Source organism: Peromyscus leucopus, chromosome 12 (assembly GCF_004664715.2).
Source record: "Peromyscus leucopus breed LL Stock chromosome 12, UCI_PerLeu_2.1, whole genome shotgun sequence".
Classification (NCBI taxonomy): Eukaryota; Metazoa; Chordata; class Mammalia; order Rodentia; family Cricetidae; genus Peromyscus; species Peromyscus leucopus.
The window spans coordinates 69620069-69647163 of NC_051073.1; the positions used below are offsets into that span (position 1 = coordinate 69620069).

Genomic DNA, 27095 nt, shown 5'->3' on the forward strand with positions numbered 1-27095 from the left:
ATGTATATGTATATATGTGTCTATGTATGTATGTGTGTGTGTTTATGAAGAGACAGGGAGTGTCTTTTTTAGAGAAATCTAATTGTGTGACCCATTTGAGAAGGTGGCACACAGCACTTCAACATTCTTCTCCTAAGAGTTGAAATTTTTTTTTTTTGCAATAGCTAAATATTTCTAGAACAAAGAAATCATATTTGAAACATCCTGGACTGTTCCTTATAACAGCTGGATACTGTTGAGGATGCTCAAGTTACATGAGAAGGGGCTAGAAGAGACCATCTACAGTTCTGGAGACCCTCTCAAGGTCTCCCCATAGAAGCAACAGTTTACAACATACGTTCCAGTGATAAGAAATAACACGTTGGAATCTCTTCTACACTCATATTTTATTTATGAATGCTACACCATCATATTAGAAGGTCACGCTCAGAATATTTACTTAGATTAAACAGTACAAAAGTCACAGTTGATTCACATGATTTTGCTGCAGTATTACAGGAATCAACAACAAGCATTTTCAGATAGAGAGTTTGGAGTATTTCTGCAAATGCCCAGCTCCAAAGCAAACAAAAGGTTATCCCATTTGAGCCAGATCATATCTGTCCTTCTATGTAAATGCATCTGACCTTTTTGCTCAGCCTCAGTTTATCTCCCATTTTTATGATGGTCAGTGCCGACATCAGTAGACACACTAAAGTCTTCCCCTGAAGTCCTCTGGGCAGATCTTGCTGACTCAAATGTGACGCCTTGTGTTTCCAGTTGGTGAATATGTGAAAGCCTTGGAGTGTGCCAAAGCCTATCTGATGTTCCATCCGGATGACGAGGATGTCCTGGACAATGTAGACTACTATGAGAGCCTGCTAGATGACAGCGTAGACCCAGAATCCATTGAGGCCCGAGAGGTGAGACCAGAGTTCTTAGAGAAATCTCTTTAATCTGCAGTGTGTTTCAGGGAGAATTGATTAAAAACTAACAAACAGACAAAGACAACAACAATAAAACACTGTACTTAAGGACACACAGAGCTTTAGTGGCGTTTCCAAGATCTTAATTCTTTCCAATATGAACCTTGCCGGAAGCACATTTCTCATAGGTGCTAGTTTGTGAAAACCATCACCAAGGGGGCCTGCCTTTGCAAGTCTGCTCTTTATGTTAGCTCATTGGCCGTTACAATAAAAAGTTCCACTTGAGCATCTATCACATCCCTTTGCTGTTAATTAAATACAAATTCTTCCTCTCTCTAGGATATGACAGCATTTGTCAACCGTCATAACCATGAATCTGAACTGATAAAGTCAGCTGCAGAGGGTCTGGGATTTTTGTATTCTGAACCGGTAAGAACAAAATGGGAAAACGGAATGTTCTTAAAAATCTTCTTGGTGGATATTTAAGTATTAGTGCCCCACTCACATTAGTTGGAGATTCTAATAACCTCTCTAAATTAATAACTGATTAGGAGAAGTCTTTAGGTTATTCGTGTGGTGAACTTTAAAAGATTTTGATAGATTCCCATGATGCTCAAGTTCAAAGTCAAATATTTTGTGTGTGTTTCATTTGCCTCAGTATTGTCTTACTTCTCTAATCTTTAGATTTACAATTTTAATATATCTAACGCATGTTGTTCTTTAAACAACGTAACACACCTTCAGAAGGCACAGACTGAGTCAGCCTTCATGCTGTGTTTTCCCTACTTCCCAAATTGTACCCCCATCATCTGTGAAGATCCACCCTCTACAAATCTCATCAGTGCTGTAGATAAATGCATGTCTTCGTTTATATTTCACAAGTCATTTGTGATCTTCACTACATGCGTGGAATTAATATAGGATTAACTCCTTCAATGGAGTTATTTCTGATTTCTTTGAAACATTTTTATTGAACTACTATTACCTTCCAATAAATTCTAAGCATGGGCTTACTCTGTATGAAAAATAATGAGGTTTGAAAGTTCTTGAAACTTAACTGCCCTCCTAAGACAATGTTTCTGATACTTTCATTTCTTCTTGTGATGTATGATATACCAATCTACCAAACTTAGAGGGGAAAAGTGCCTGCACTATTCATATATATTAAGTGCCAATTACTGTATCATTGCTATTCTAACTTTTACTCTTCTGATGGCCAGTTTATAATATTTGTCCCTTTTCACATAGCATTATTTTCCTCTTTGAATTATGTAGGTATAGGTTTTTTCCACTTATCTATTGATTACTGAATATTTTCCTGCAATATCCATGTTAATATATTGAGGAAATCCCTAATGGCATCATATTTTCCATTTTTCTTAGTTATGGATTATTGTCACAGGCACATTTCTAAAAATTAGGTTATTTTAAGATTATACTATTTTTGTACTTACTTAATATTTTGAAGAACTGTGTTTCCCCAAGAGGCACCAGCATATGACACCTACTTCATGGATCTATACAGATAATCGAGCTTGATTTCTTTGTTCAAATTTTATTCATGATCCACAAAGCACTTGTATTGAAAGATCTCTGAAGCCCTTTGTGTAACCAAATTTCAAGTCACTATTCAGAGTAAAAGAACCAAGACCTTAACTAATTCTGAATGTTTTTTTTTTATTCATTTGTTATCCATAGTGCCTTTGCCAAAATTGCATCAACCTTTTCTCCATCAAAACACAGTGCAAATCTCTGAATATTTCAAGCCTTCTTAATATTTCATTAAGAGTATTTTTAATGTTTTATTCCTATAAATGGCATCTTGGTAATAAATTTATACCTTTTTCTCAACTGAAAACAGAATTACTGGATCAGTTATGGAGGACGGCAGGATGAGAACCGGTGAGTCTTCCATTTGGAAAATAAACTACTGTGAGACAAAGTGCTCTGAGGCGGGAGATTATGCACGGAACTTAACTCCAGTGGATTAGAGAGAGTAATGTAATTACAGCCTCTGAGCTGCACATTAAGAACTCTGTCCTGGCCCCAGCTGTCCCACTCTTTTCTGTATGGTTTAGAGTAATTCTTTTTCTCTTTGTGTGTAGATACTTTTCTTTAAATGAAGGAGTTGGCCTGAGAGGTCTCCAAATGCTGACTTCCTGTGATTAATCATTGCACAAAGTTGGATGCTATTTTTGTTAACAAATACATTTGCTTTTTTAAGTGGCCTTTATCCTTTGAGAATTGCATACAATGCATTTTGATCATAGTCAAAATTTGCTTTCTGGTGGTAAATTTCCTTACTATATTCATTTGAAATCAAGATCGGGAAGTTTTCTGCATAGTGAACTAGGTGTTATTACTGAACAAATCAAAAGTAAGAGAACTCATTTTTAATGTAATTGTAGTCAATTCACATGATTTTAAATAACTCAAGTTTATCGAATGTGTGAGTTGCCTGTTTGTGATCACACAGTCCAGTCGACCTGTTTTCCAATGAAGACGGGCCATGTCAATGGAAGGGACTTGCTTATGATTTTGCCACAATAGACTGGAAGATTCAGGTGGTAGAATTTTGGAATCAATCAGCCCTTGGATGACACAAGATGACTGGGAGAGAATCAAGGACCTATAGGAGTGTTTGGTGGTACCCAGTCTGTGTCAGTTAAAAGACCGTCTGCTCTCACTTGTGTGCTTACAAAGCTTGACACAAACTGTGTCTTTCTCCTCAGAATAGTCAAGAGCCAACTATTACATTAGGACATGGTATGTCTCCACTCGAGCATTATTCAGTGATGCAGTCCATGTTCAAGACACAGTACAACATGGAGAATTATGAAGGTGCACACAATCGTTTTTTTTCCTGTTGCTTGGGTCAATAGACTGATAGTGAAGGGAGTGAAATTATAGCTGCAACCAAATTTAATAACAGCTGCAAAGATTTAGAGAGAAGCAGCATCCCAGGGAAGCTGAGAGACCCTCACAAAAGCGCGGGCATATCATTTGATTTAGAAAGATAGGTGAATGGTATACAATTCAGAATCAAAGCCTGTGTAGATACAGCGCTCTTTGCCTTTGGACACCTTTATTTAATGGGAAATTTCAGTTTCAACTTTTTTGAATGGACAGGGTCCCTTCAGGAGTGAATGTGGAGGGAGCAGAAGTCCATGGATTGTCATTGGGGAAGAAGTCACCGCCCAAGATAGGCCGAGACCTAAGAGAAGGTAAGCACCTGCAAGGTTTTATTTCTATGAAGATAGAGGAAAAGGGTATGGCAGGGAATTCCTTAAGTTTTCTTTAGTTTCTTTTCACAAGTGGTGTAGGATCTTGTCCTGAGATCACCACTCCCTTTATTCCATTTAACAGAGGATTTTCTTTAATCTGTTTATCTCCTTGAACTCTGTACTTAACTCCTTTCACTTCCTAGTGTCCCCTTTTTCCTCACATTGTACATTTTGTATTTTTCCTTGCATAGCTTGCTCCTTTTCATTATAAATCTGCACAAGAGTGAACACTAATAACCACAAGACAGAGTTAATACTAGGCTGTTTTGATATTTCCTCTGCTAATGCAATTAATCCAAAACTCTTCACTTTAGCCTCTGGCACATTTTTTGCATATATTATAAGAACAGTCTCTAGACCACATACTAAAATTCTTCTCTGAAACCTTGAGCCAGGCCCCCACAGTTCAAATCCCCCTCAGCACCACTGTCTCACATGTTCCTACTAGGATGGTCCATTAACCCCCACTTAAAGCATTTGAATGCTTTTCTAATCCACAGTCCCAAAGTTCATGTTCCTTCAAACAAAAGCATGGTCAGGCCTACCCCAGTCCCTGGTACCAACTTCTGTCTTAGTTACAGTTTTATTGCTCTGAATAGACACCATGACCATGGCAACTCTTATAAAGGAAAACATTTAATTGGTGCTAACTTACAGTTCAGAGATTTAGTCCATTATCATAATAGTGGGAAGTATGGTAGCAGGCAGGCAGACATGGTGCTGGAGAGGTAGCTGAGAGTTCTGTATCTCGATCCACAGGTAGCAGGAAGTGAGCTGACTTGAGCTTCTGAGATATCAATACTAACCCCTAGTGACACATTTCCTCTAACAAAGCCACACCTATTCCAACAAGATCGCACCTCATAATAGTGCCACTCCCTAGAGACCAAACATTCAAACACATGAGTCTATGGGGGCCATACCTATTCAAACCTCCACAGAGATTGAGGTGGAAACCATTTTTTCTTTAAGATTAAAAATAAGTCTGCAGTTATCTGACATCAACACATAAACACAAGAATGCCTCAGATCTGTATGTCATTGCAAATGTGCTTCCAAATAATACTCCCATCCTTTGAACTAGACAGGACTACATGGCCCTCCTCATTCTCAGCTGAATACTTGAGGTGTAGAGAGATCACTAGACTTATTTCTGTTGCCCAGCCAGTTAGTGAGTGCTAGATAGTGTGGGATAAGACTACATATCCAAGGATCACGGAGAAGATATAGGTCATGTGGGGTATTAGGTTAGTTCACCTAACATACTTAAATAATTAAGATTTGAGCAGGGCTTTGAGTAGAAATAGATTTTATTTTTATTTTTTAAACATATATGATATGGTAGAAATTTAGTACAGGGCCTTCTGCATGTTGGGCAAGCAGCCCAATACTGATCTACAACATCAGCTGGCTGTTTTTCATTAATTTCAGTAGCTGCCCCTTAAGCTACTCCGCAGCTACTGGTAGCAGTTCAGCCACACTGGCCATAGCCAGGTGGGAATTCTGTTTCCTCAGGCACCTGCTCTATCATGGCTGCTAAAGGGAACTTTACCTAGATCTCTATCCCTCTATAGAACTCAGGATTCAAAGGTTGAGGTGAAATTCTGTTCACTCAAAAAGTCTGAATAGCAAGAAACTAACCTTTTAGTTAGTTTGGGAGCTCACAGCTCCCCCAAAACAGTGCATCCTTCTTCTCAGCCAGCCCCCATTTAAGAACCCTAGCTACACGTGGCTCCTCCCTACCACTTCCTATCAGCTAGTTGCTGACTTAGCCTCCTGACCCCAGGTTAATTTTATTTAATCAAACAAATGTACCATGTCTTTAGATATATTAAACAAATATTCTGCAGAATAAACAAATGTAACAAATCTTAAATTAATACTCCATAGTGTCAGCCCTAAAGAGACTTCAGACTGATTTTATAGGAGTGTGCAGAGAGCCATTCCAATGGGTAAAACAATTGGAATAAAAGCATGGAGACATAAGAACAGAATTAGTGGAATTACAGAGTACTGCCAAAAGCAGTTTTCACATGGGGTCAAGCATTGTTATTATAATAATATACTATTAGTGAGAGTACTATAGAGAATATTTGTAGTACTTCTTAACAGCCACTATTGTTTACATATATAATTTTTAAGCAAATTTACATAACCTTCATTTTAATCGTAGCAGTTTCTCAAGAGGGTATTCCTGAGAATATAGTTACTTCTCCAAAGTCTCACAGGACATCAGCCAAACACTTGAACCCTATAGTCACATTCAGAACCTGATTATTATGTTTTCTCCTATATCTACTGCATTGATTACAAATAATTCTACCTAAAACATAGCCTAAAGGATAAGCCTTGATGATTAGTCCCAGGACTGGCCTTATCTTAAAGATATCAGAGTCTGAGCTGGGCCTGGTGGTGTGAGTTCAAGGCCAGCCTGGTCTATAAAGGGAGTTCCAGGACAGCCACCAGGGATGATACATATAGAAACCCTGTCTCTAAAGACTACAAGTAAGTAGATAGATAGATAGATAGATAGATAGATAGATAGATGGATGGATGGATGGATGGATGGATGGATGGATGGATGGATGGATAGATAGATAATAAATGGTATCTTTGGATTTTGTAAATTTGACACATGTGTTCCGAGAACTCAGAAACATGCTTAGGAGTTTACTCTGAAAGGTATCATGCAGGATACAAATGAATAACCAGATGAAGTATACACAGGGCACAGGTCTTCCTGTATTCTCTCTGCACATTGCCTCCCCAGAACCTCCACTGCCAGCTTATATAAACCTGATGTTAATGACTTTTACAGAGCCTGGTGTCCACCTCCTCCATCCTCCAAGCTGTAGGTTGCAGTCTTTAGTCATTTATCTTTCTGGGACTAGACCCATCTGGAGTCTAGCTAAGGGATACACCATAAGTCACTTTATTAGCATAGTAAGTTCAGGTCTGATGTTTTTACAAAGACTATGAATGATCAAACACACTTCTACGATTCAGAAAACTTCAAATGTTTTAATCATGTTGAACGAGGAACTGGTAACAAAATGCAAATGCATTTCTTATTATACCACTGTGGCAGTGCCCTCAGACACTCAAATAGGATCCCAATTGAACATAGTGGTAAGCTATAAAATTACCAGGCCCAGAACACTCCCATGGCTTGGCAGAAAGCAGATGTCAAGGCGGGGGTGGGGGGTGGGAGGCCCCAGGAGGTATGTGCCATAAAATAAAGTCTCTGTCACTTTTCCTGTTGTTTGCAAAGTGTCCATCGTCTCCTCGGGTTAGAGTTTAGTGATATTCACCCAGGGCAACTCTTCAGCGCCAAGATGACAGTCACTGGGAGCCACTTCCCAAACTAACCCCAGCCTAAGAAACATTCATAGTGACTCCCAGAGGACACCTCTGTCACTCACCCATTCTTTTAACCCCCATTTTCCAAAGACCAGACTAACTAATGATTCCAGAGTCACTTGGGACAAGGCCAAAATAATGTTGAACTTGGGAATCTGAAGGCTTGATTTCATGATGTGTTATAAGAGGATGCACACTATGAACCCTCACTCCTCAATGCCTCGATGCCTTGCTGTCATTATCTGTGAAGGAAGATGGTCACTATTCAGGGGATGATAAGTGTGAGGTCCTTTTAAAACCCCAAAGGGCTGTACTCATGTCAGGGCTTATTAGCTTGCACCCTACCCCATGACTAGGGAGATGTGATATTTGTGGGAATACGGTTGCTCTTGCTGTGAGCCTCAAGGAAAGAGCACAAAGACGCACTTTCCTAGATGATCTTTCTTGTGACCAGGGAGTCAGAGCCAGGCGCATACTTTATGAATGAGAGAAGAATTAAGTTGATTCATGAAATCCCCTGCACAGTGGTTAGAAGTTGGCCGCAGCCATTAAACCAGGCCCCAGGAACCACAACCTATTGGACTACGTTTTTATTTTGATTTTCACATTTTCCCTTCTCTGGTTTAAGTCATCTTTGGACTGGGTGCATCCTCATGAATGGCAAGTCTCCTTTTTCCCCGCTTTCTTTCTTTTGTTTGCTTTGTAAGTGTGATAAAATTCTGTTCAAAATTCTATACATTTTATAGCAATTATATTAGCTCATGAAAAGCATATTTGAAGTATCAGTTTTTCCAATCTCCTGTATTCTATATATTTAAGAACATGGGGTACCCTGCCTTTGTGGTACTGTTTGGATGTTAGTTGTCGTGTGGCTCGGGGTACTGCCAATATCTCAAAGCCCTCTTCTAAATATATTCCATTAAACCAAGCTTACTAATATTGATGCCAGAATCTACTATAGTATTCTAGTACAGCTAACTAATTGAATAATAATAACAGCAACAAATACTCATGCTGAGCTTGGAGGATAGGGATTTTTTCCTAAATGTTTTAGCATAGTAGCATAGTTTTAAGAATAATCTTATTATAATTAAGTGAACTGCTTCAAAGCAGAAAATAATGAACACTTGGCAAATTACAAACCAATCTAGTTCCCTAGACTCTGTGTTTTCTTTCTGTTTGAATTTCATATTTGCAAATGTTTTTCAGTGAATCTACAGTTATCATGTCTTTCTTGCTGAGGGAGTATTTTTTCATTTCTAAATTAGAGTAAATTTGCAGTTTTCTGAGTTTGAAGGGGTCTACCTGAATTTGACTAGGAATTCTAATTTATTGCATAGATTGGACCATCCTTTCCAAACCATATGAAGAAGACCTGTGAGGGGGCTGTCACTATTTTTGTTTTATCTAGTTTCACCTGCTTATGACAATAGCCATTTATTATCTCATTTTTTGTGTGGTTCAGAACCCTGGAGACAGTGTGGATAAAGCCATTTATCCATGGTCTGTCATAAAGCTTATCCCATCAACTCACGGAGGCTTGACTGGTATCTTAGTCAGGGTCTCAGTTGCTATGATAAACACCATGACTAAAGGCAACTTCTGGAGAAATGGGTTTAGTATTTCAGCCTGGAGTTCCACATCACTGTCAATCATAGGAAGGAGGTGGGGCAGGGACTCAGTGAGGACTTGGGGGTCTTTGCTGCCACCATGGTCAATAGGGTAACGGTCTGCAGGAAGCAAGAAAGCAGTTCAGTTCAACACAACTAAGAGCAGGTGTTCATTCAAACTTTGGGAGTCAGTAGTTTATTTTAGGTATATTTAAGGACAGCACAATTTGATGAAAAATTTCCTGGTGATAATTAACTCAATCTCGTGTTCACTGTAAAGTTTACATAAATCTTGATGAACATAGTAAAATAACCAAAGATTAGATGTCACTACAGTGAAATTCTTTCTAAAGTACATGTAACACCTTCCATAAAGATGAGTTCTATAGATTGACTACACATGACAATGTCCATAAAGAGAGGTTCTATAGATTAACTGAGGAAAGCAAGCTTATGATATGGGTCTAAGGGAGGATCTGGTGTCTTCTCCCACCACACAATAGTGCAAAGGTCACCAGGTTTTTAACCAGGCTCCATCCCAGCCTTCTGGACTGATAACAGGTTATGCATTCCCTCCTTTGAAGGAACAGGCCTGTGTGATTAACATTCCAGGTTCCACTAGTGCTTATCTGTGAGCACAAAGACCTCCATGCCTCCTACAGCAGGGCAGGAACCTGGAAGCAGAAACTGAAGCAGAAGCCATGGAAGAGTGCTGCCTACTAGCTTGCTCGCCATGGCTTACTCTGACTTGCTCTCTTATAGCAACCAGGACCACTAGCCCTGGGGCAGCATCGCCCACAGTGAGCTGAACTGTCCCACACCAATCATCAATCCAGAAAAATGCACTAAGGGTTTGTACACAAGCCAGCCTGGTGGAAGTGTTTTCTCAATGGAGGTTCCCTTTCCCAAAACAATTGCAACTTGTTGGCATAAAACTAGCCGGCAAAACTGGGAAAATACTTTCAGTTCAGATAGATGGCAGAACTCATTTTCTAAAGAATTGATGGGCCATGGATATGCAGTTCTGGCTGGTTCTCAGCTAGAGGACGCCCCCTATTCCTTGCCCCATCAGTACTAATATGAACTGTCTTGAAAGCACTCAAAGCAAATTCTTTGCTTCCTTTAAGTTTGGGTCCCTAGGGGGTGGCAGGGGTCTTTGGGAAGGACAGAGTTCATGGTAAGGAATGCCAGGTACTGGTTAGACTGAGAGACTGGTTGACAGGGTCTGCTTTGATATGTTAATAGGCACCCCAGTTAGCAGTTTGTTCCTGGTTTGAGACCTAACATGTGTCAAGCTTCCTACTGTGGGATTTGTCTTGTACTCCTGTGTAGATGAAGGCTTTCCTGTGCTCGCCTGGCACCAAGGACCCCACAGCCGCTTATGAAATAATCACTCAGAAACATATTAATTAAGACTGTGTGGCCTTATTGGCTCAGGCTTCTTGCTAGTTAGATCTTACATCTTAAATTAACCCGTTTCTATAAATCTATACCTTGCCACATGGCTACTGGCTAACCAGTATCTTTACATCTTGCTTCTTGTCACGGTGGTGGCTGGCGACATCTGACTCAGCCTTCCTCTTTCCAGAATTCTCCTCTCTGCTTGTCCCACCTATACTTCCTGCCTGGCTACTGGCCAATCAGCACTTTATTTATTAACCAATCAGATCAATACGTTCACAGCATAACCCAGCGATACCCACAGCACTCCTGTGTTCCTGTGAGGACTGCACCTCCTGGATCTCTACTGCAGACTGTTGGGTTTTCTGTGCGCCCTCTTGGAGCGCGGAAGCCGCAGGGAAGACACTCTGCTTTGTCCCTCCAGGTGGCCCTCTGCTCTATGAGAACATCACCTTCGTCTACAACTCAGAACAGCTGAACGGGACGCAGCGGGTTCTCCTGGATAATGTCCTGTCGGAAGAGCAATGCCGGGAACTCCACAGCGTGGCCAGTGTGAGCACTGGAGAAGGGACCCCTCAGTGCTAGCCCAGCTTGAGCCCGGAGCCAGTGGCCTAGAGGAGAAAAACCCCTTAGCCAGTCTGTCCTCAGCCTCATGGGCAGTGCCCTGGAAGAGGGCAGTCCCTCCCCGGAGTATCCTGAGCCTGGAGGGCAGCGTTAGGGAACTAGAATTTCACTCACTCAGGCGGGAGACAGGAACCATGGAGGCGCTTTCATAGCTTTTGGCTTGCAGTGATCTGAAACTCCCACTGGCTGAGTTCTTAGGAAGGAAGCCATCAGCATGTGTCCTGCCTACCATAGAAGTCGCTGGAGAAACCCCTCTATTTTAACCAGTGATTAGCCAGTATATGAACAATTTGTATTAAATGTCTATTTTTAAAAAGTAGTATTTTATAATGAAGACAGAGAAAGATACTCCCACTAGTTAGAACTGGTATATGTGAACTCTGGGATTAAATGGTGCTGAGCGTTGATTTGGTTTCTCAGTCTCTGGAAGCCAAAGCGGAAAGGCAGCCTAGGTGGATTGTTATTGCCACTAACAGATCAATTTAATGCATTTTGTCCTCAGGGAATCATGCTGGTTGGTGATGGATACCGAGGGAAAACGTCACCCCATACCCCCAATGAAAAGTTTGAAGGGGCAACTGTCTTGAAAGCACTCAAAGTAAATCCTTTGCTTCCTTTCAGTTTGGGTTCCTAGGGGGTGGCAGGGGCCTTTGGGAAGGGCAGATTCAGGATGAAGCGTTGAGAAGGGAGCAAGTGTGAATCAGTTGGTGGTTTTGTCCTCTCTGTCGGCTGCTGAGGGTGATTCTCAGCACACAGCACAGGCTCTGCCTCTGGACTACACCCCCAGCCACTGCAGCGGCTGATAATACCTTCATTCCTGCATCCGTTTCCCAAGCTTCATGTTGCCTAAGTTTGGATCTCACCAAAAAAAAAAAAAAAAAAAAACTATACAAGCACTATCCTCAAGGAGCACATGAGCTAATGATGAAAACATTCCCAAATCAGTAGTTCTTCTCTTCTCAAGAATTATCATTAGAGGAGAATGAATGATATGTTATAGGAGAAGGGGAGAGAGAGTGATTGGCTTTTTACCTGGCCTCTGTAAGCAGGAAGGGCTTTCTCAGCGGCCCACTGTTCTAGCCGAACCTGCAAGCACATGGCATTCATTATTCCTTTTCGTCAGTACAGAGAAGGTCAATGGGCATGCTCTTCATGAGCCCCGGAGCCTGTCTGTCTCAAGCCCTCCCGTCACCCCCGTGGTCTCTGATGCCCTTGGTGTTTTGTTTTCCCAGTTTGGTTATGAGGGCCGGGTGCCGCTGAAGAGTGCTCGCCTGTTCTATGATATCAGTGAGAAGGCTCGGAAGATTGTGGAATCCTACTTCATGCTGAACTCAACCCTGTATTTTTCCTATACGCACATGGTCTGCAGAACAGCCCTGTCTGGTAGGTTGCCAGAACCTGAGCTTGTCCCCTCCTTCCCAGAAGGCCACAGGCAAGAAAACAGTGCACGGCCAAGCTCTGTTAGATTCTAGAATGATGATTTATGAGAACGCCGGATTTCTAAAACAAAGGAAAGTTGCTTTTTATTTTTCTCCCCTTTGTCTCTGAGAGTTCTGTAAGACCCTTGTTCTGTACGTTTTTCTGTCTTCAAACCCATTTCTCACTAAGATATGTAGGAAAAAACCTGCTTCTCTGCTGTGTGTTTCAGGGACCCTGGAAGCTGGAGACTCCAGTTAGGTGCACAAGCACAGAGTGGAGGTGTAGACAATAAGGGGTGGGCTCACTGGAGAGCATTCCGAGGCAGGCACCCCTCACCCCTGCGTGTTGTCTTTTTTTTTTTTCCTCTTCCATTCACCTGAATGGGGGTAGAAAGAAATATATGTCAGAGCACTTTACACTTGTGGAGAGTGAGTCAAAACCTTTGGTTTCCGTCTCCTTTTCCTCCTTGGGAGTTGCCACCGCACATGAAACTCAACCATAAAATGCATGGGATCTACCCTGGTATAGGCATTTCATCTTTTATACTTGGAAAGATAAGGCATGGCTTGGCCCAAGTTTCCTCTCCCGTTTGTGTTCAGGAGTCTCTTGACCGGTGTCCTCTTTATATCGCTGCATGGCCGCTGTCTCTCCACGGTTGCAGAGGACTGAAGAAGCCTGTCCAGCTGTGCTCTCGGCTGTTGTACAGTGTGGTGTTTCTGCTCTCCTTCTCCATCCTGCTCTCACCCTCGTCTCTTCTTCCGGCAGGGCAGCAGGATAGAAGAAATGACCTCAGCCATCCCATTCATGCTGACAACTGCCTCTTGGATCCGGAAGCGAATGAGTGCTGGAAGGAGCCTCCTGCGTACACTTTCCGGGACTATAGGTAGGGCCGCTCCTAATGAAGCTTTTGTGGAAGCAGGAAGCTGCGTGTTCATCCCTGTGAAGTAGAGATCTCTAGTAGGAGTCACCTGGAGCAGGAGCCGTGGCCAGATGAGGCTTCTCATTTTTATCTTAAGTATCATGCACAGATTGCCTCCTTTGAAATAGACAACTTGCTTTATAAATCAGTGTGTTTCACTAAGGCATATCATTTTGCATGTGTTTCCCACAAGGGCATGGTCTCTCAATGTACATAGCACTTTATCACATACATGTGTATATTGTTCACACTCTCCAAGAACTATGTCTGCATTTTTTCCATTAAGAAAACAGAAACTCAATAGAGAACACTGTTGTATAGTATGAGGAGATATATTAGTACATTAAGAGATGATCTCCTAGTATGCAACGATATATCTTAGTATGTAGTCACTATGTTTAATAACATGTCAGTTGTTGCTTTATATATTTTATTTAAAACGTTTAGAGAGCAGCCCCTATCTGCATGGCCAGGCTAGGTCACAAGGAATTCATTAACGAAGCTAAGGAAAGAAAAGCCCATCCTTTGGGGTTACTTTTCTATGTGGAAGGAAGAGCATCATAAGCAGCGTGGATGAGATCAGAGGGCTGTATGAAATAAAGCCTGAGTAGGCATTTACAATGTAAAGTGAGTTTGAAATGAAACTAAAACCTTATGTAAATGGAATCAATAAGCATCAAGAGTATAACCCAGGCTATCCTTGAGATTTATTTCAAGGGTTTGGAGAGCCAATGTCAAAGGCAATTTACCGTTCAGGCTGGTCCATTCATCACTAGTCTTCAATATTTTCCGGTGATGCTGTCGAATATAGTCATTTGAATGGGTTTTCCTTTCCTTATAGCGCACTCCTGTATATGAATGACGACTTTGAAGGGGGAGAGTTCATCTTCACTGAAATGGATGCTAAAACTGTGACTGTAAGTAAGCCGCTGCCTGAAAAGTTATTTGGGATTTTTACTTCAATATTACTCTTTTTTTTTTTTTTTTTTTTTTTTTTTTTTTTTTTTTTTTTTTTTTTTTTTTTTTTTTTACTTCAATATTACCTCCTTCCCAACATCTTGCAGGTTGTTGAATTTCAAATACATATGAGTTCAAGAATTCAAGAAATAAAGAGGACCCCAGTGATTTATAGATAATAAAAAAGTGACTGTTCCAGTCCATTTTAAAGATGAGCAAATTGAGAAAGGGTTTTAAGGATTTGATCACAATCATATAAATAATGTTAGAGTTGGAATCAAAGCCTAGAGCAGTGGTTTTCAACCTTCCTAATACTGTGAACTTTATGTACAGTTCCTCATGTTGTGGTGACCCCTCCAATAAAATTATGTCCTTGCTACTTCATAACTATAATTTTGCTGTAGCAGGAATTTTAAAAGGTCTAATTAATAAAAACAAACCTGAAGCCAGGTATTGGGTGATGCTCGAAGGTCAGAGAAGCAGAACAAGCCACAGCTAGCCTCACCTCACCAATTCCTCAGCTGATCCTGTTTGCTCAGACTGAAAGTCTCTGAGTCCTCATCCAAAATGGGCCTCACTTGAACTGCTGCTCCAAAGCCTAAAAAGCTTAACCAGCCTAGTTCCTGGTTTTCACGCCTTATATACCTTTCTGCTTTCTGCCCTCATTTCTTGGGATTAAAGGCTTACTTCCTGGGATTAAAGGCTTGAGTTACCATGCCTGGCTGTTTCCAGTGTGGCTTTAAACTCACAGAGATCGGATGGATCTCTGCCTCCCAAGTGATAGGATTAAAGGCGTGTGTGCCACCATTTTCTGGCCTCTATATCTAGTGGCTGTTAACCCCAGATAAGTTTCTTAGGGTGCACAATATTTTGGGGAACACAATACCACCACATTTTGCTACTGTTATGAATCCATGTAATATCTATCTATGATACCCAGAGGGGTCATGCTCCATGGGTTGAGAATGGCGGGCTTAGGTTCTGGGTCTCTGTCAAGTACTCTGTCAAGTGTCAGATCCTAAGTCACTCAGGTCCAGGACAAATCAATTGCTTCAAGTAGCCAGTGTGCTTAGATTGAGCATGAACTTCCAAATGTGTGTGCATACAAATTGGTATATACAATTAAGTATAAGCCATGAACTTTCACCTCCAAATGGATATTTATACTCACAAATATTTAAATCAAAAGTCACAGCCAACCATTTTATTCATAAGCAAGCCAGTGCCTTCAGAAACCAACTTCCTTAGCACTTACAGATGATACAGTTAGACTCTTTTGAACTTTAAGCCGAAGATCAAGCACACTATAAAACTCTAAATCTCAAATGAAGGACTTACGAATTATAAATTGATTATGAGGTATCTTTCTTCCTGAAACATCTCAGTGGTCGGGACATGTGCATGATGAACTTCAAAGTGTTGGCATTACATAAGCAATTTTCAAAACTCTTTCTATGTTTTATGCATTCAATCTTCACTTGCACATAGTTTTCAGTTCTAAAATGCACATGGTCATTCAGGGAACATTATATATCCCGAGCTATATATCATTGGCTTAAAGGCATTATTATTAGGATTGTGGGGATAGTGAATAGAAACATGGTTATAATTTAAAATAGTTCATGAAATTGAGTACAATGGTCTCTGTTTAAACAGATATGTTGCCTTGCTTTTTGAAAAGAAAAAGATTTCAGTAAGTGGTTTGAGGTTTCCTACACTGGGAAAAACAAACCAAGATTAATGATCTAGACTGGAGTTTAAATTCCTCTAAAGGATTCTCATATTTAGAGGAGCTATGCGCAGAAAACATTTTATTTCCAAGCTTTGAAAACATGGAAACTAAAGAAGAAAAATAGTCACTTCTTAAATAGGTTGAAAAAAAAAAAAAAATCAGATGGTTGAAGATTCCTTTGCCTCTACTCCATCTAGTGGCTATATTTGGAAGTGACAGGGGATTGATGTCCAGAGACTGGCTTTCTTCGCTGAGTTTAAGTGCTGTCTTGCTGCTTCTGTGTGTCAAAGCAGAGGATATTCTCATTTCATAGTTCTACAGTTCTAATTACTGAAGCATCCCACAAAACCAGAATCTACTTCCCACCAAAAAGTGAATGAAAAACATGTTAAGCTTTTAATGGAGAAGTTCAGTAGTATTTCATGATTGTTCATATAGCAGAGTTTTAGGGCTTTTGTGGATGATTAAATGATCAGGTAGGAATTCTTAAAAATGGGGAATTCCCGTTTTCCTCTTTTTCTATAACAAACTTCATCCAATCTCAGGAAAAGTGGCCTGTTTCCTTTTTCCTTCCCACACTGAATATTGAAGGACACAGAGTGTGGTTCCCAGCTCCCACACCAGGTGGCTCACAACTGTCTCTTAACACCAGCTTCAGGGGGCCCATGTCCTTTTCTTGTCTCCAGGGACACCTGCGCACATGTGCATGACCACACACACACACACACACACACACACACACACACACACACACACACACACACACACACACACACACACACACACACACACACACACACACACAGGTTTTTACTTTCGATTTTACCTGCTTCTGGCTTCCTACACACAGTCACAGGACCAGAGTAAATCTATGTAGCATCCAAAGACTTTAGAAAAAAATTCAAACATGTTCCTGAGAAGGTTAGAGAGAGCCTCATAGCTGTAGAATGCACTTGTCTTCCCTACCCACAATGGCTGGGGCTGCTATTGTTCACTGGCTGCACTTGTCCAAGCCCAATGGGATGAATAAGTTTTCATCATTTCCTAAAGGATCCAAAATGGTCTCTCCTCCTACTACACACAGGACCAGGGCCTCCAACACTCAGTTGCCCGCGCTTGCTCAGCCCGAGGAGGCTCTTGTTGACTCTTCACTGTAGTCCTGTGCCCCCACAGTGTGTGTTCCCTCACTAGGTACACTATACACAGTGTGTGTGCCAGAAAGTCAGTGGACAGCTGAGCAGAGTGCGCACTTGGAACTGTTGTATCAGTCATTTCCAAATCTCTGTAGCTGTGAGTAGGCCACCCCAAGGGCTGGTGTGTTCTCATCATTGGAGATGGCCAAGTGATACCTGCATGTCCCCTGGACAGGAATAATGTAAAGGAAATGAATTCAGATCTTCATGTTATGACAACTGTAAACCATAGGGGTACATTGGGGGGAATTAGAAAGGTGTATAACCAGGCAACTGCGACCTAAAATTTCTGTGGGACCCTCCTCCTAGTCTGGTTTCCTTCTAATTTCACAGACATTAAAATGCACAGCCACCTTAAGCATCAATGAACTGGTAGTACCAAAAGCTGTAGTAGTGCATTGAAGAGGAAGGTTTGTGTTCTTGGATGGGCATTTTATCACCAGAGCACAAGCCATGTGATTCCTGTGTGCATAGGATGTGCCACGCATGTTGCTTAAATGGTGTTATTATATAAGGTAAATTATTTTGAAACTATTTAGATTTTACCGGTTAAAAAAAATAAGACAATCTATGTTTTTTTTCAATGCTAAGATCCCATCATTCTTTGTGTCAAAATTGAACCCAAATAAATCATCACACAGAAGGAATGATAAAGGGACACGTGGTGTAGGAACTGAAAGTCCAATTTTCATTTTGTTGTCAGGCCTCTATTAAACCAAAGTGTGGGCGAATGATCAGCTTCTCGTCTGGCGGAGAGAACCCTCATGGGGTGAAGGCGGTCACCAAAGGCCAGCGCTGCGCTGTAGCACTGTGGTTCACCCTCGACCCTCTTTACAGAGAACTGGTGAGTTCACAGTCGCCCAAAAGGCGGCCCTGCTCCCTGGCCTGACCTCTCTCTGAAAAGTCCTTTGCATTGTTCCTAAGCCTGTCTGACTTCTGCAGTGAGATCTGTGGAGAAGAGGGTTGGGACAGCACCTCCTACCCAGTTGAGTCCTAACCAGGAAGGCATTTGCAAAAATAGGGCACCATTAGCACACAACACTGGCTGTCACCACAGATGCCGAGTCTTGAGCTCACTAACATACCGTACCATTGGCCACTGAGGACTTTCTTCCGGTCATTAAAAAGATGACATCATCAAAATGTCACTAACTAGTGTGTGAGGAAGGACAAAGGGACCTGGCCGATCACTATTATTTGTTACATTATTAAGTTGAATGCTCTGTTAGCATATTGTATTTGTATATTATATTTGAAGTGGTCGAGACACTTACTGTTTCCATCTGTCAAGAGCCCAGAAAGATCAGACCGGCAGACAGAGTAGAAACCCCTGAGAGAAGACAGCCAGGCTCCCTTGAGGAAGTAATTTCCAAGTCATCATCTTGGTTCAGTGGGACTGTCAGTTTGCAGACAGCAATCAGAGCTCCACCCAAGGTCAAGAGATGGACTGCAGTGGTCTCTAAAGGAGACTGTGAAGCCAACAGCAGAAGTCTGTTGATGCCTCTAAGGTCCACTCAAGACCTGGGTGCAGACGGAGAAGTGAAATTCTATTTTTTTAAATTCTATTTATTTAAAGGGGGAAAATAGACCCCTTTAAAGACTTTTCTTTGGTTGTTGTTGAGACAGGCCCTCTCATTGTAGAACTGGCTATCTTGGAACTAACTCCCTCTGTAGACCAGGCTGGCTTTCAGCTCACAGAGATCCTCCTTCCTCTACTTCCCAAGTGCTGGAATTCAAGGCATTCACTAAACCCAGTTACAGATTTATGTAGTTTTTGATTATGTGTCTGTGTGTGAGTACAGGTGATGTTCTGATGAGGACACTTAGCTATCTGGAGGAAAAGTGAGCCACCAGACATGGCAATTGAGGACTGAACACCTGTCCTCTGCTAGTGCCCTTAAGTATTTTTTGGGACAGGGTTTATCTGTGTAGCATTGTGCCTTTCCTGGAACTCACTTTGTAGTCCAGGCTGGCCTTGAACTCACAGAGATCTGCCTGGCTCTGCCTCCCCAGTGCTGGGATTAAAGGCGGGCGCCACCATCGCCCGGCTTGAGCCCTAAGCATCGCAACCAGGGTCATCTCTCAGCCTCTGAAATTCCAGTCTTAAAACGATGCCATATTTTTCCCTTTAAATTTATTAACTGAGTCCAGTTTCAGCAGCAGCAGTTTAGAAATAGCCCCCTTTCCATAATCAGAAAGGGCGTTTTCTTTTTTCCCACACTCTCGAAGCACTTTCTTCACTGCCTAGGTAGGGCTTTAGGGTGAAGAGGTGAACAGAAGCCCGGACTACAGGGAGCAGGGAGGTCCAGCAGCTAGGGAAAGAGCTCACAGCGGAAGTGCCTGGAGTGAGGCAGTAAGGACCGCTTGCACTGTTATCCCAGACACAAAGACGATGACAGCCTGGCACAGAAAGGCAAGGACAGCGCTGGTGGAGAGAACCCAGCAGAGCCCGGAAACCTTCCAGGGGCACTCGGCTCCCTCCTTCTCCTGTAGTTTCTCTTTCCTTGAATTTTTGATCTACAAAATGCCAGCACCACTCCCCCATATTAAGGTCCAGACAACAAATTGTGGAAAAATCAGCCCCGTTTTTAGTATTCATTTGATATCATTTGATATCCATCACACCCTCGCAATGCATTGTGGCATTTTATTAAAATTATTAATGCAAACCAAGTTCTCTGCTCCTTCGTACTCAGAGTCCTTCAACACCCATATTCTTGACTCTTGGAAAAGGCCTCAGAAACTTCTCCACTCTGCAGGCTGTAGTGGCATCTAGTGGTCTCTGTAGGAAATGACAAGAGTTCCTTAGCATTGCTAATGGCAAATTTTCTCCTCTGCCTTGATTCAGGGTCTGTAAGAACACTAATGCCTGACTCCTACTTTCAGATGTTCAGATCTAATTATGTAGGGAGCTAGCTCAGTACCAGGGGTTTATAACTCCCCCAGATGGTTCTAATATGTAACAAAGGTTGTGAATATCTGGTTTAAACCCCGATTTAGACTAGATCCCTGAGCAAAGAAAGCCAGCCCAAGAATAGTGAGTAGCAGATTGTGTGTGTGTGTGTGTGTGTGTGTGTGTGTGTGTGTGTGTGTGTGTATTACTGAATGGGTGGTGGTGGCCCATGCTTTTAATCCCAGCATTTGTGAGGCAGAGGTAGGCAGATCTCTGAGTTTAAGGTCAGCCTGGTTTACAGAGTGAGTTCCAGGAAAACCAGGTCTACACAGAGAAATCCTGTCCAAAAGACCAAACAAACAAACAATAAATAGATAGATAATAAATAACAAGTAAAAATAAATAAAAGATACTCCTAATCTTCAAGAAGTTTCAGTCATATACACACATAAAATGTTCGGTGCCTTGTAGGCATCTGTCCCATCACTGGGGTCCCCCTGCCTCTCTTTAAGAGAAGCGCATGCTGATGATTTCTTGCAGCCATCAAATGTGAAAGCCTTCCATGTGCATCAGCTGGCAAAGCACTGCGTTTTCAGGGGCAACTATGTAGTCTTCCGTGGCTCCTTTAGTTGCCCGTGTGTGACAGCATGATTAACTCTGAGCTCCTGCACGGAAAGAGCTTTGTTTTCAAATCAGAATATGGTTATCCTTCTAATTTAGTGTGCTAGAAACTGGACGAGGGGCTGCCATTGGGGAACAGAAATTGGATGGGGCATAACCTCTGCTTTCATGGAACGTTCAAGTCAAACCAGAGAGGTGGTAACAGGGACTCAAGTTATTAAAACACGAGGCAAGTTGTGGAAGAATTGTCTGCAGCAGATGATGACTTAGGGCCACAAAGAGTCAGTCGGGGAAGGTTTAATCTGGGAGGCAGTGTTGGAAATAAGCTTTATAAGATGGGCTCCTCTAGGGAGATTCGTTTTAGGCCTTCATCCACATAAATAGTTCTTCTTTAAATTAGTGGAGCCCTTGACAGGAGGTAGTAGCTTTTTTTTGTTGTTTTATTTTTTCAAGACAGGATTTCTCTGTGTAACTTTGTGCCTTTCCTGGAACTCATTCTGTAGCCCAGGCTGGCCTCGAACTCACAGAGATCCACCTGCCTCTGCCTCCCGAGTGCTGGGATTAAAGGCATGCACCACCACGCCCAGCGCTTTTTTTTTTTTTTAAAGATTTATTTATTATGTATACAGGGTTCTGCCTATACATCTAATTATAGATGGTTATGAGCTACCATGTGATTGCTAGGAATTGAACTCATGACCTCTGGAAGAGGAGCAAGTGCTCTTAACCTCTGAGCCATCTCTTCAGTCCTGGAGGTAGTAGCTTTTACTGGCACTGGAAATATGTCAGTGATCAAGAAAATGAGATTCTCCACTCTCCTGGACCTACATTCTAAAAGAAGAAAAAAAGACAAGAAATACACAAAAAAGAAAAAGAAGGAAAGAAGAAAAAAAAGTAAATGATCAGAAGATTTTTTTTTCCAGCAGCAATAAATGATACATAGAAAACAGGCTAAAATAACTGACTTGACGGTAGATGGTAGACAAGCTATGAGGGATCTCCAAACATGTGCCATGCAAACCGCAACCGGAGTGTCAGGAAGAGCCAGCAAATAGGAACATGGGTGGGGAGTGGCGGAGAGTGTGGGGGGGAGGTATTCCAGGTAGAGGACTACTTGCAAAAGACCAGAGAGAAGAAGAGGTGTGGAGAAGGGTCGTCAAGACACAAAGACGGGCGGGGGAAACTCCGTGTCAGAGCACATACCTTGCCTGTGTGGCCCCTGGGTCCAATTCCTGGCACCAAGAAAACAAACAAAAAAATACAGCCCCCAAAGAAGCTAGAAGGAAGATTTTATAAAAGATAAGAGCTGGATGGAGGTGAGGAGGAAAAGGAAGCAGGGACTACATTTTATATTTCATATTAAGATACTTGGCTTTTATTCTAGCTGCCAGGAAGCCATTGTGCCCACCCTCTACTCTCTACACCGGGGTAAGCTCCCCCAATCCCCGGAAAGAAAAGATGACTTCAGCCAACATGTGGACTTAGATTAGATGAATAACCCGGGTGACTGATGCGGAAGGTTGCCTGTGAAGCTTGAAGGAAGACCCGCTGGCTCTATGCTGCACTGGTGTGGCCTGAAGGAAATGCAGGCTAAACTGGAAGCATCCAGGGGAGCCTTTTGCCCAGATTCGAGCTGGGAAACTATTTTGAGAAGGAACACTTAGAGACTGTGAGATACCATCTGGAGTCGCAGTATAACGTGAGCAGAGAGGCAGGACACAATATGACTGGAAAAGACAGAAAGGTGTGGATTTAAAAAAAAACCTGACAGCCCACTGAGGAAAGGGAACCTGCAACCAACTGGAGTTGTGAGCCCCACGTAGGACAGTGTTGCAGTTCAACGTCAGGGAGAATGTCCACAAGGAGCCTGAGTGAGGAGTGAAAACTTGTTTGGAACTTCTAGAGCACTTATTGAGAAGGATCTGAAGGAGTTACTCTTCAGATGTAGTACTTAGCTATTTAGGGGACATTTCACAATGTCTAGATACATTTTTAGTTTTCACAAAGTGGGGGACATCTTGTGTACCAGGCATGTTAACATCTACAGTACGCAGGAACACACTACACACACACACACACACACACACACACACACACACACACACAATGTCAGTAACGCCATGGCTGAGAAACTCTGGCCTAAAATAAGCCAATAGCCATGCTCCATGATGGGGACAGAAACAAGACACAGAAAAGCCAGGGCTGAAGGTGTATCCAGTGGAGAGGACCAGGGCCGGGGCCGGGCTTTTCAGGCCAATGCTGAGCCACAATAGGCTTTTCTGAGAAATAGAAGTCTTGTAGAAGAGCATGACAGGGTGAGGGGAGAAAATGGCAAGCTCAGTCTAAACGCTGAGTTGAGCGGGAGATGGTGGCGGGACCTCGAGACAGGAAGGGTAGAAAGCCGATCATCAGATGAGGCTCCATCGGGAGATCTCTCGGAAGGTAATTGCTTAGGACACAGGGATGTATGGAGAATGCGCCAGTTTGGATAAAGTAGGCTTTTCCCTGACTGCGCACAGATGGCTGGCTGGAAGTGTTGGGGAAGCATCTGCTGCCGGGCCTGGTTATTACGCCTATCCCAGAAATGTGTCAATTGTCTTTTTGCAGGAGCGGATACAGGCTGATGAAGTGATTGCCATCTTGGATCAAGAGCAGCGTGGGAAACATGGACTGAATATTAACCCCAGAGATGAGCTATAGAAAAGAGAGTGTTCTATCGACTATTTATTTAAATTGTTAATCTTATAAGAACCTTTTTATTTTTGTACAGAGCCATGGTATAAATTAACAGGATACAATGAGTGCTAGATTCCCCTTCTGTTCCTAACTCGGCTGGCTTTGCCTTCCTCGTGCCCTTGGTTGTCTTCAGTTCATCAATCAGAACCCAGTCACACCTCCAAACACACATCACACACACACTCTGCACACCACACAGCCACACAGGAAAACATACAACACCTATATACTACAGAAACACACATATGCCACTCACATACCACAGAAATCTCCGAACATGGCACACATACATATACTAAACACACCCAAACACACACCACCCAGATAGACACTCTCTCTCTCTCTCTCTCTCTCTCTCTCTCTCTCTCTCTCTCTCTCTCTCTCTCTCTCTCTCACATACACACACACACACACACACACACACACAGTACACACGTACACAGTACACACGTACACAATTAACTTGCTGCACATTCAGAATCTCAACACAATAGCCTGGTTCTCAGCAACCCCACAGCTGGAGTGTGCCCGGGGTCTAAAATTAGTAGGTGAATTGGTCTCAGGCCTCTGGCTTGCTGCCTTTTCCCGTGGCCTCTCATGGTGCTGATGGCTGATACAGACTCTTCACAGCAAGCTTGGCTTGGGTCTGAGGAGCCCCGACACAGTCTGCATGGCCCTAAGAATCACAAGCAGCAGCATCTTTCAGACTCGAGGAAGCCACCACTGGAATAAGGACTGTGGCCCAGGGCCCCCTTGCCAGGGCCTCTGTGGACCATGAAGACTGGTATTATCAACCGAAGTTTTGATTCCCCTCCAAAGTGCTCTGTAAGGGGCAGCCTCCGACTTGTCCTTAAACAGTCACACAGAGCTTCCAGCAGCACAGGTTCATCCCAGTGATGTTGGAAGAACATCGTTAATCCCCCTGCCTCAGGCGCTATGGCTGGGCTACTGGAGAGGGGCTGCTGCTGGTGAAAAAGTGGAAACCCTTCTCTCAGGCTGCCCTTGTCTGCCTCGGTTGGGCAGCCTCTTCCAGGAGCGGTTATCAGCTTACAGAGGCATGCTGGGTCCGAGGTGTTTAATAAAGGGCGCCTTGTTACAGCATTTGTCTTCTCGTAAGTGTCCACTTTACCTTCCGATGGTGGTTTGTAACTGTCTGGGACAACCCAGGAGCAATGGGGCCATGACAGTTTCGCTAGCAGACAGTGGGCGGCAAGAAAGCAGGCCGCTTGCTTTGGAAGGAACAGAACTGGCTAGCAAGTTAGGATGTTAAGCCAGAGACCTTGAAGATGTAGGGGCCCACCGCAAGGCAGTGCTTGGCCTTAGGTCTTTTATCTAGCTTCTGGGAGCCTGTGGCGTGTCTAGGCAATAGGATACCATGCCTTTACTAGTGCAATGTACCCTAGTAAAGGGGAGGTTTACTTCCTGCCACTGGTGATCTGGTTAGTGCTAAAAACATTTGTTCTCCGAAACTGAGAAATTCAGTTGCAGGACTGTGTGCGGTCAGCCTGTCACTGCCAACCCAGAATTCTGGTTGCATCCCTGCCATGGAAGAACGGAAAAAGCACGTGGCTCCCAAGTCACCTCGAGCCACTCCCTTCCTCTTTCTGGGCCCCAGTTTCCTTTTCTGAAAATGGTGCAATTAGTTATAATTCTTTCCAAAACCCTGTGCCTTGCTCAGGAGACAAACCAATAAAGAGCAAGGCTAATTTTAGAAATACTAACAAATAGGAGCAAACATTTCTGCTAACACCCGAGAGTTGCGAATGAGGTCACTACAGGTGTATGCGATTATGAAACTTTAAACCTAACTCTAGGTTACCAGTTCCTGAGAGGTGAAGAAGTTGGTTATTATTTGTTTGCTCTCCACTGCAAAGCACTTGCTGGCACTCAGACTCAGTGATCGGCAGATTTGGGCAAGGATCTAATTTCTGTTTTCTGGTAACAAGACATCAACAAAGAAATCAGTCCTTGGCTCCTCACAGTTCTTGTTTCCTGGGTGCGTGGACGGCCGGGGAGAGGCAGCAGCTTCAGCAGAGGGTGTGCCGTTCAGCCCGTAGAAAGTGGGCAAAGGCCTCGGCAGACGCCGCCGTCGCTGATGTGCGAGATCTCATCTTGGGCCGCGCTGACACCGGGGAGCGGTTGTTCCCGTTCTGCTGGTTGGGCCGTGTTGCTTTGCACCTGGAACATTGAGGATATACCAAAGCATTCATTTTTTTAATCTGCTCCACATCAAACCATGCATAATTTCATTCAAATATTTAGGGAGTGCCATCAGATGACTTAAGACAGCCAAACTCAGAAATTCAAGTCTCTACGTTACCTAGTCCTGTTTGCAAAGACGTGGAAAATCCCATTGGGATTGTTGTTGTCTTGAGAGTTGAAGAAAGCCATAGAAATTACCATTCAATTCCCTCTTTTCCTTTGGGCAAAAGCAGAGGCTCAGAGATGATCCTGGGATGACTGGATTCTAACAGACAGGACCAGACTAAAGCCAGAGCTGTTGGAATGGGGGATGCAAGGATGCCCCGCAGCACATGGGGGCTGGAATCCAGGCTCAGGTCTTCCTCTACCTAGAAAACTGGTACCTCGTTCTCTTCGGCCGAATATGTGACTTTACTCATCCATAGCTCTGCAGGTCTGAATTCTTCCACCAGGGGCACTTTTTCTAGTTTACACGGAAGGACTCCATGCCCAAGGCAGCCTAAACAACAAAGGGGCTTAAGGGACTATTTGCCCCTTCATTTGTAAAAATTCAAAACTTCAAAAGGCTTTTGTTTTTCATCATACTATCGCATTAAACCATTTTACCATTAAATGTGCTCACACCTGAGGAATCCAGGGGTTTTCTAAGCATGGGATATGATGCCCATTTAGCAGGTAAAGACGGACAGGGTGAACAGCACACACAGTCTAGTGGCTGCCTGTCAGCAGTCCCTCAACTCAGAGCATGGGGCCTGAGGGCGAAGCAAGATCTTTCCAGAGAGAAGAGAAGCAATCTCAGAGCTGATGCTCCCTCCGCCATCTCCCCGGGCCTATCTAACATGCTAACAGGAAAGAAGGTTTGATTTTACAGAGTCAAGAAACTCCCTCTCCTTTCCTGCTAATAGCTGTGTGGTGACACACTTTTCCTTCTGTCCCCTGAGATGTACTGGACACATGTCCCTAATTCAACTTGATTCCAGACATCCCTAGTGCCCAGCAAAGTTGGTGACGGGCATGAAGATGATGGCTGGGCGTCTTTTTCTGTCCCTCAAAGGCAGAGACATTCTTCAACTCAAATTTGGAAGAGACTGACATGGGACGGTGCCCCCCACCCCCCCGGGATGTGAAATGCTTTCTGCATGGCCTGCCTCTCAACTACAAGGAACTCTTCATTTTCCCAGCTTTTCATCATTAGCACGTAGGTAACATTTCTTTGGCATTCATTCAGCTGAAGAGGAG

General features: G+C 43.0%; 1 protein-coding gene across 1 annotated transcript in view; it reads left to right on the forward strand.

Annotated features, from left to right (window-relative positions):
- P3h2 (prolyl 3-hydroxylase 2) overlaps nucleotides 1-23719 on the forward strand; it is a 151720-nt gene extending 128001 nt beyond the window's left edge. Inside the window, exons 5-15 of the mRNA XM_028875173.2 lie at nucleotides 760-902; nucleotides 1245-1334; nucleotides 2767-2807; nucleotides 4035-4129; nucleotides 10985-11112; nucleotides 11687-11782; nucleotides 12417-12567; nucleotides 13369-13486; nucleotides 14364-14439; nucleotides 18108-18248; nucleotides 23526-23719. Of these exons, the coding sequence (XP_028731006.1) occupies nucleotides 760-902; nucleotides 1245-1334; nucleotides 2767-2807; nucleotides 4035-4129; nucleotides 10985-11112; nucleotides 11687-11782; nucleotides 12417-12567; nucleotides 13369-13486; nucleotides 14364-14439; nucleotides 18108-18248; nucleotides 23526-23618 (1172 nt within the window). The 3' untranslated portion in view covers nucleotides 23619-23719. The remainder of the gene's footprint in view (nucleotides 1-759; nucleotides 903-1244; nucleotides 1335-2766; nucleotides 2808-4034; nucleotides 4130-10984; nucleotides 11113-11686; nucleotides 11783-12416; nucleotides 12568-13368; nucleotides 13487-14363; nucleotides 14440-18107; nucleotides 18249-23525) is intronic.
- Nucleotides 23720-27095: the final 3376 nt, after the last annotated feature.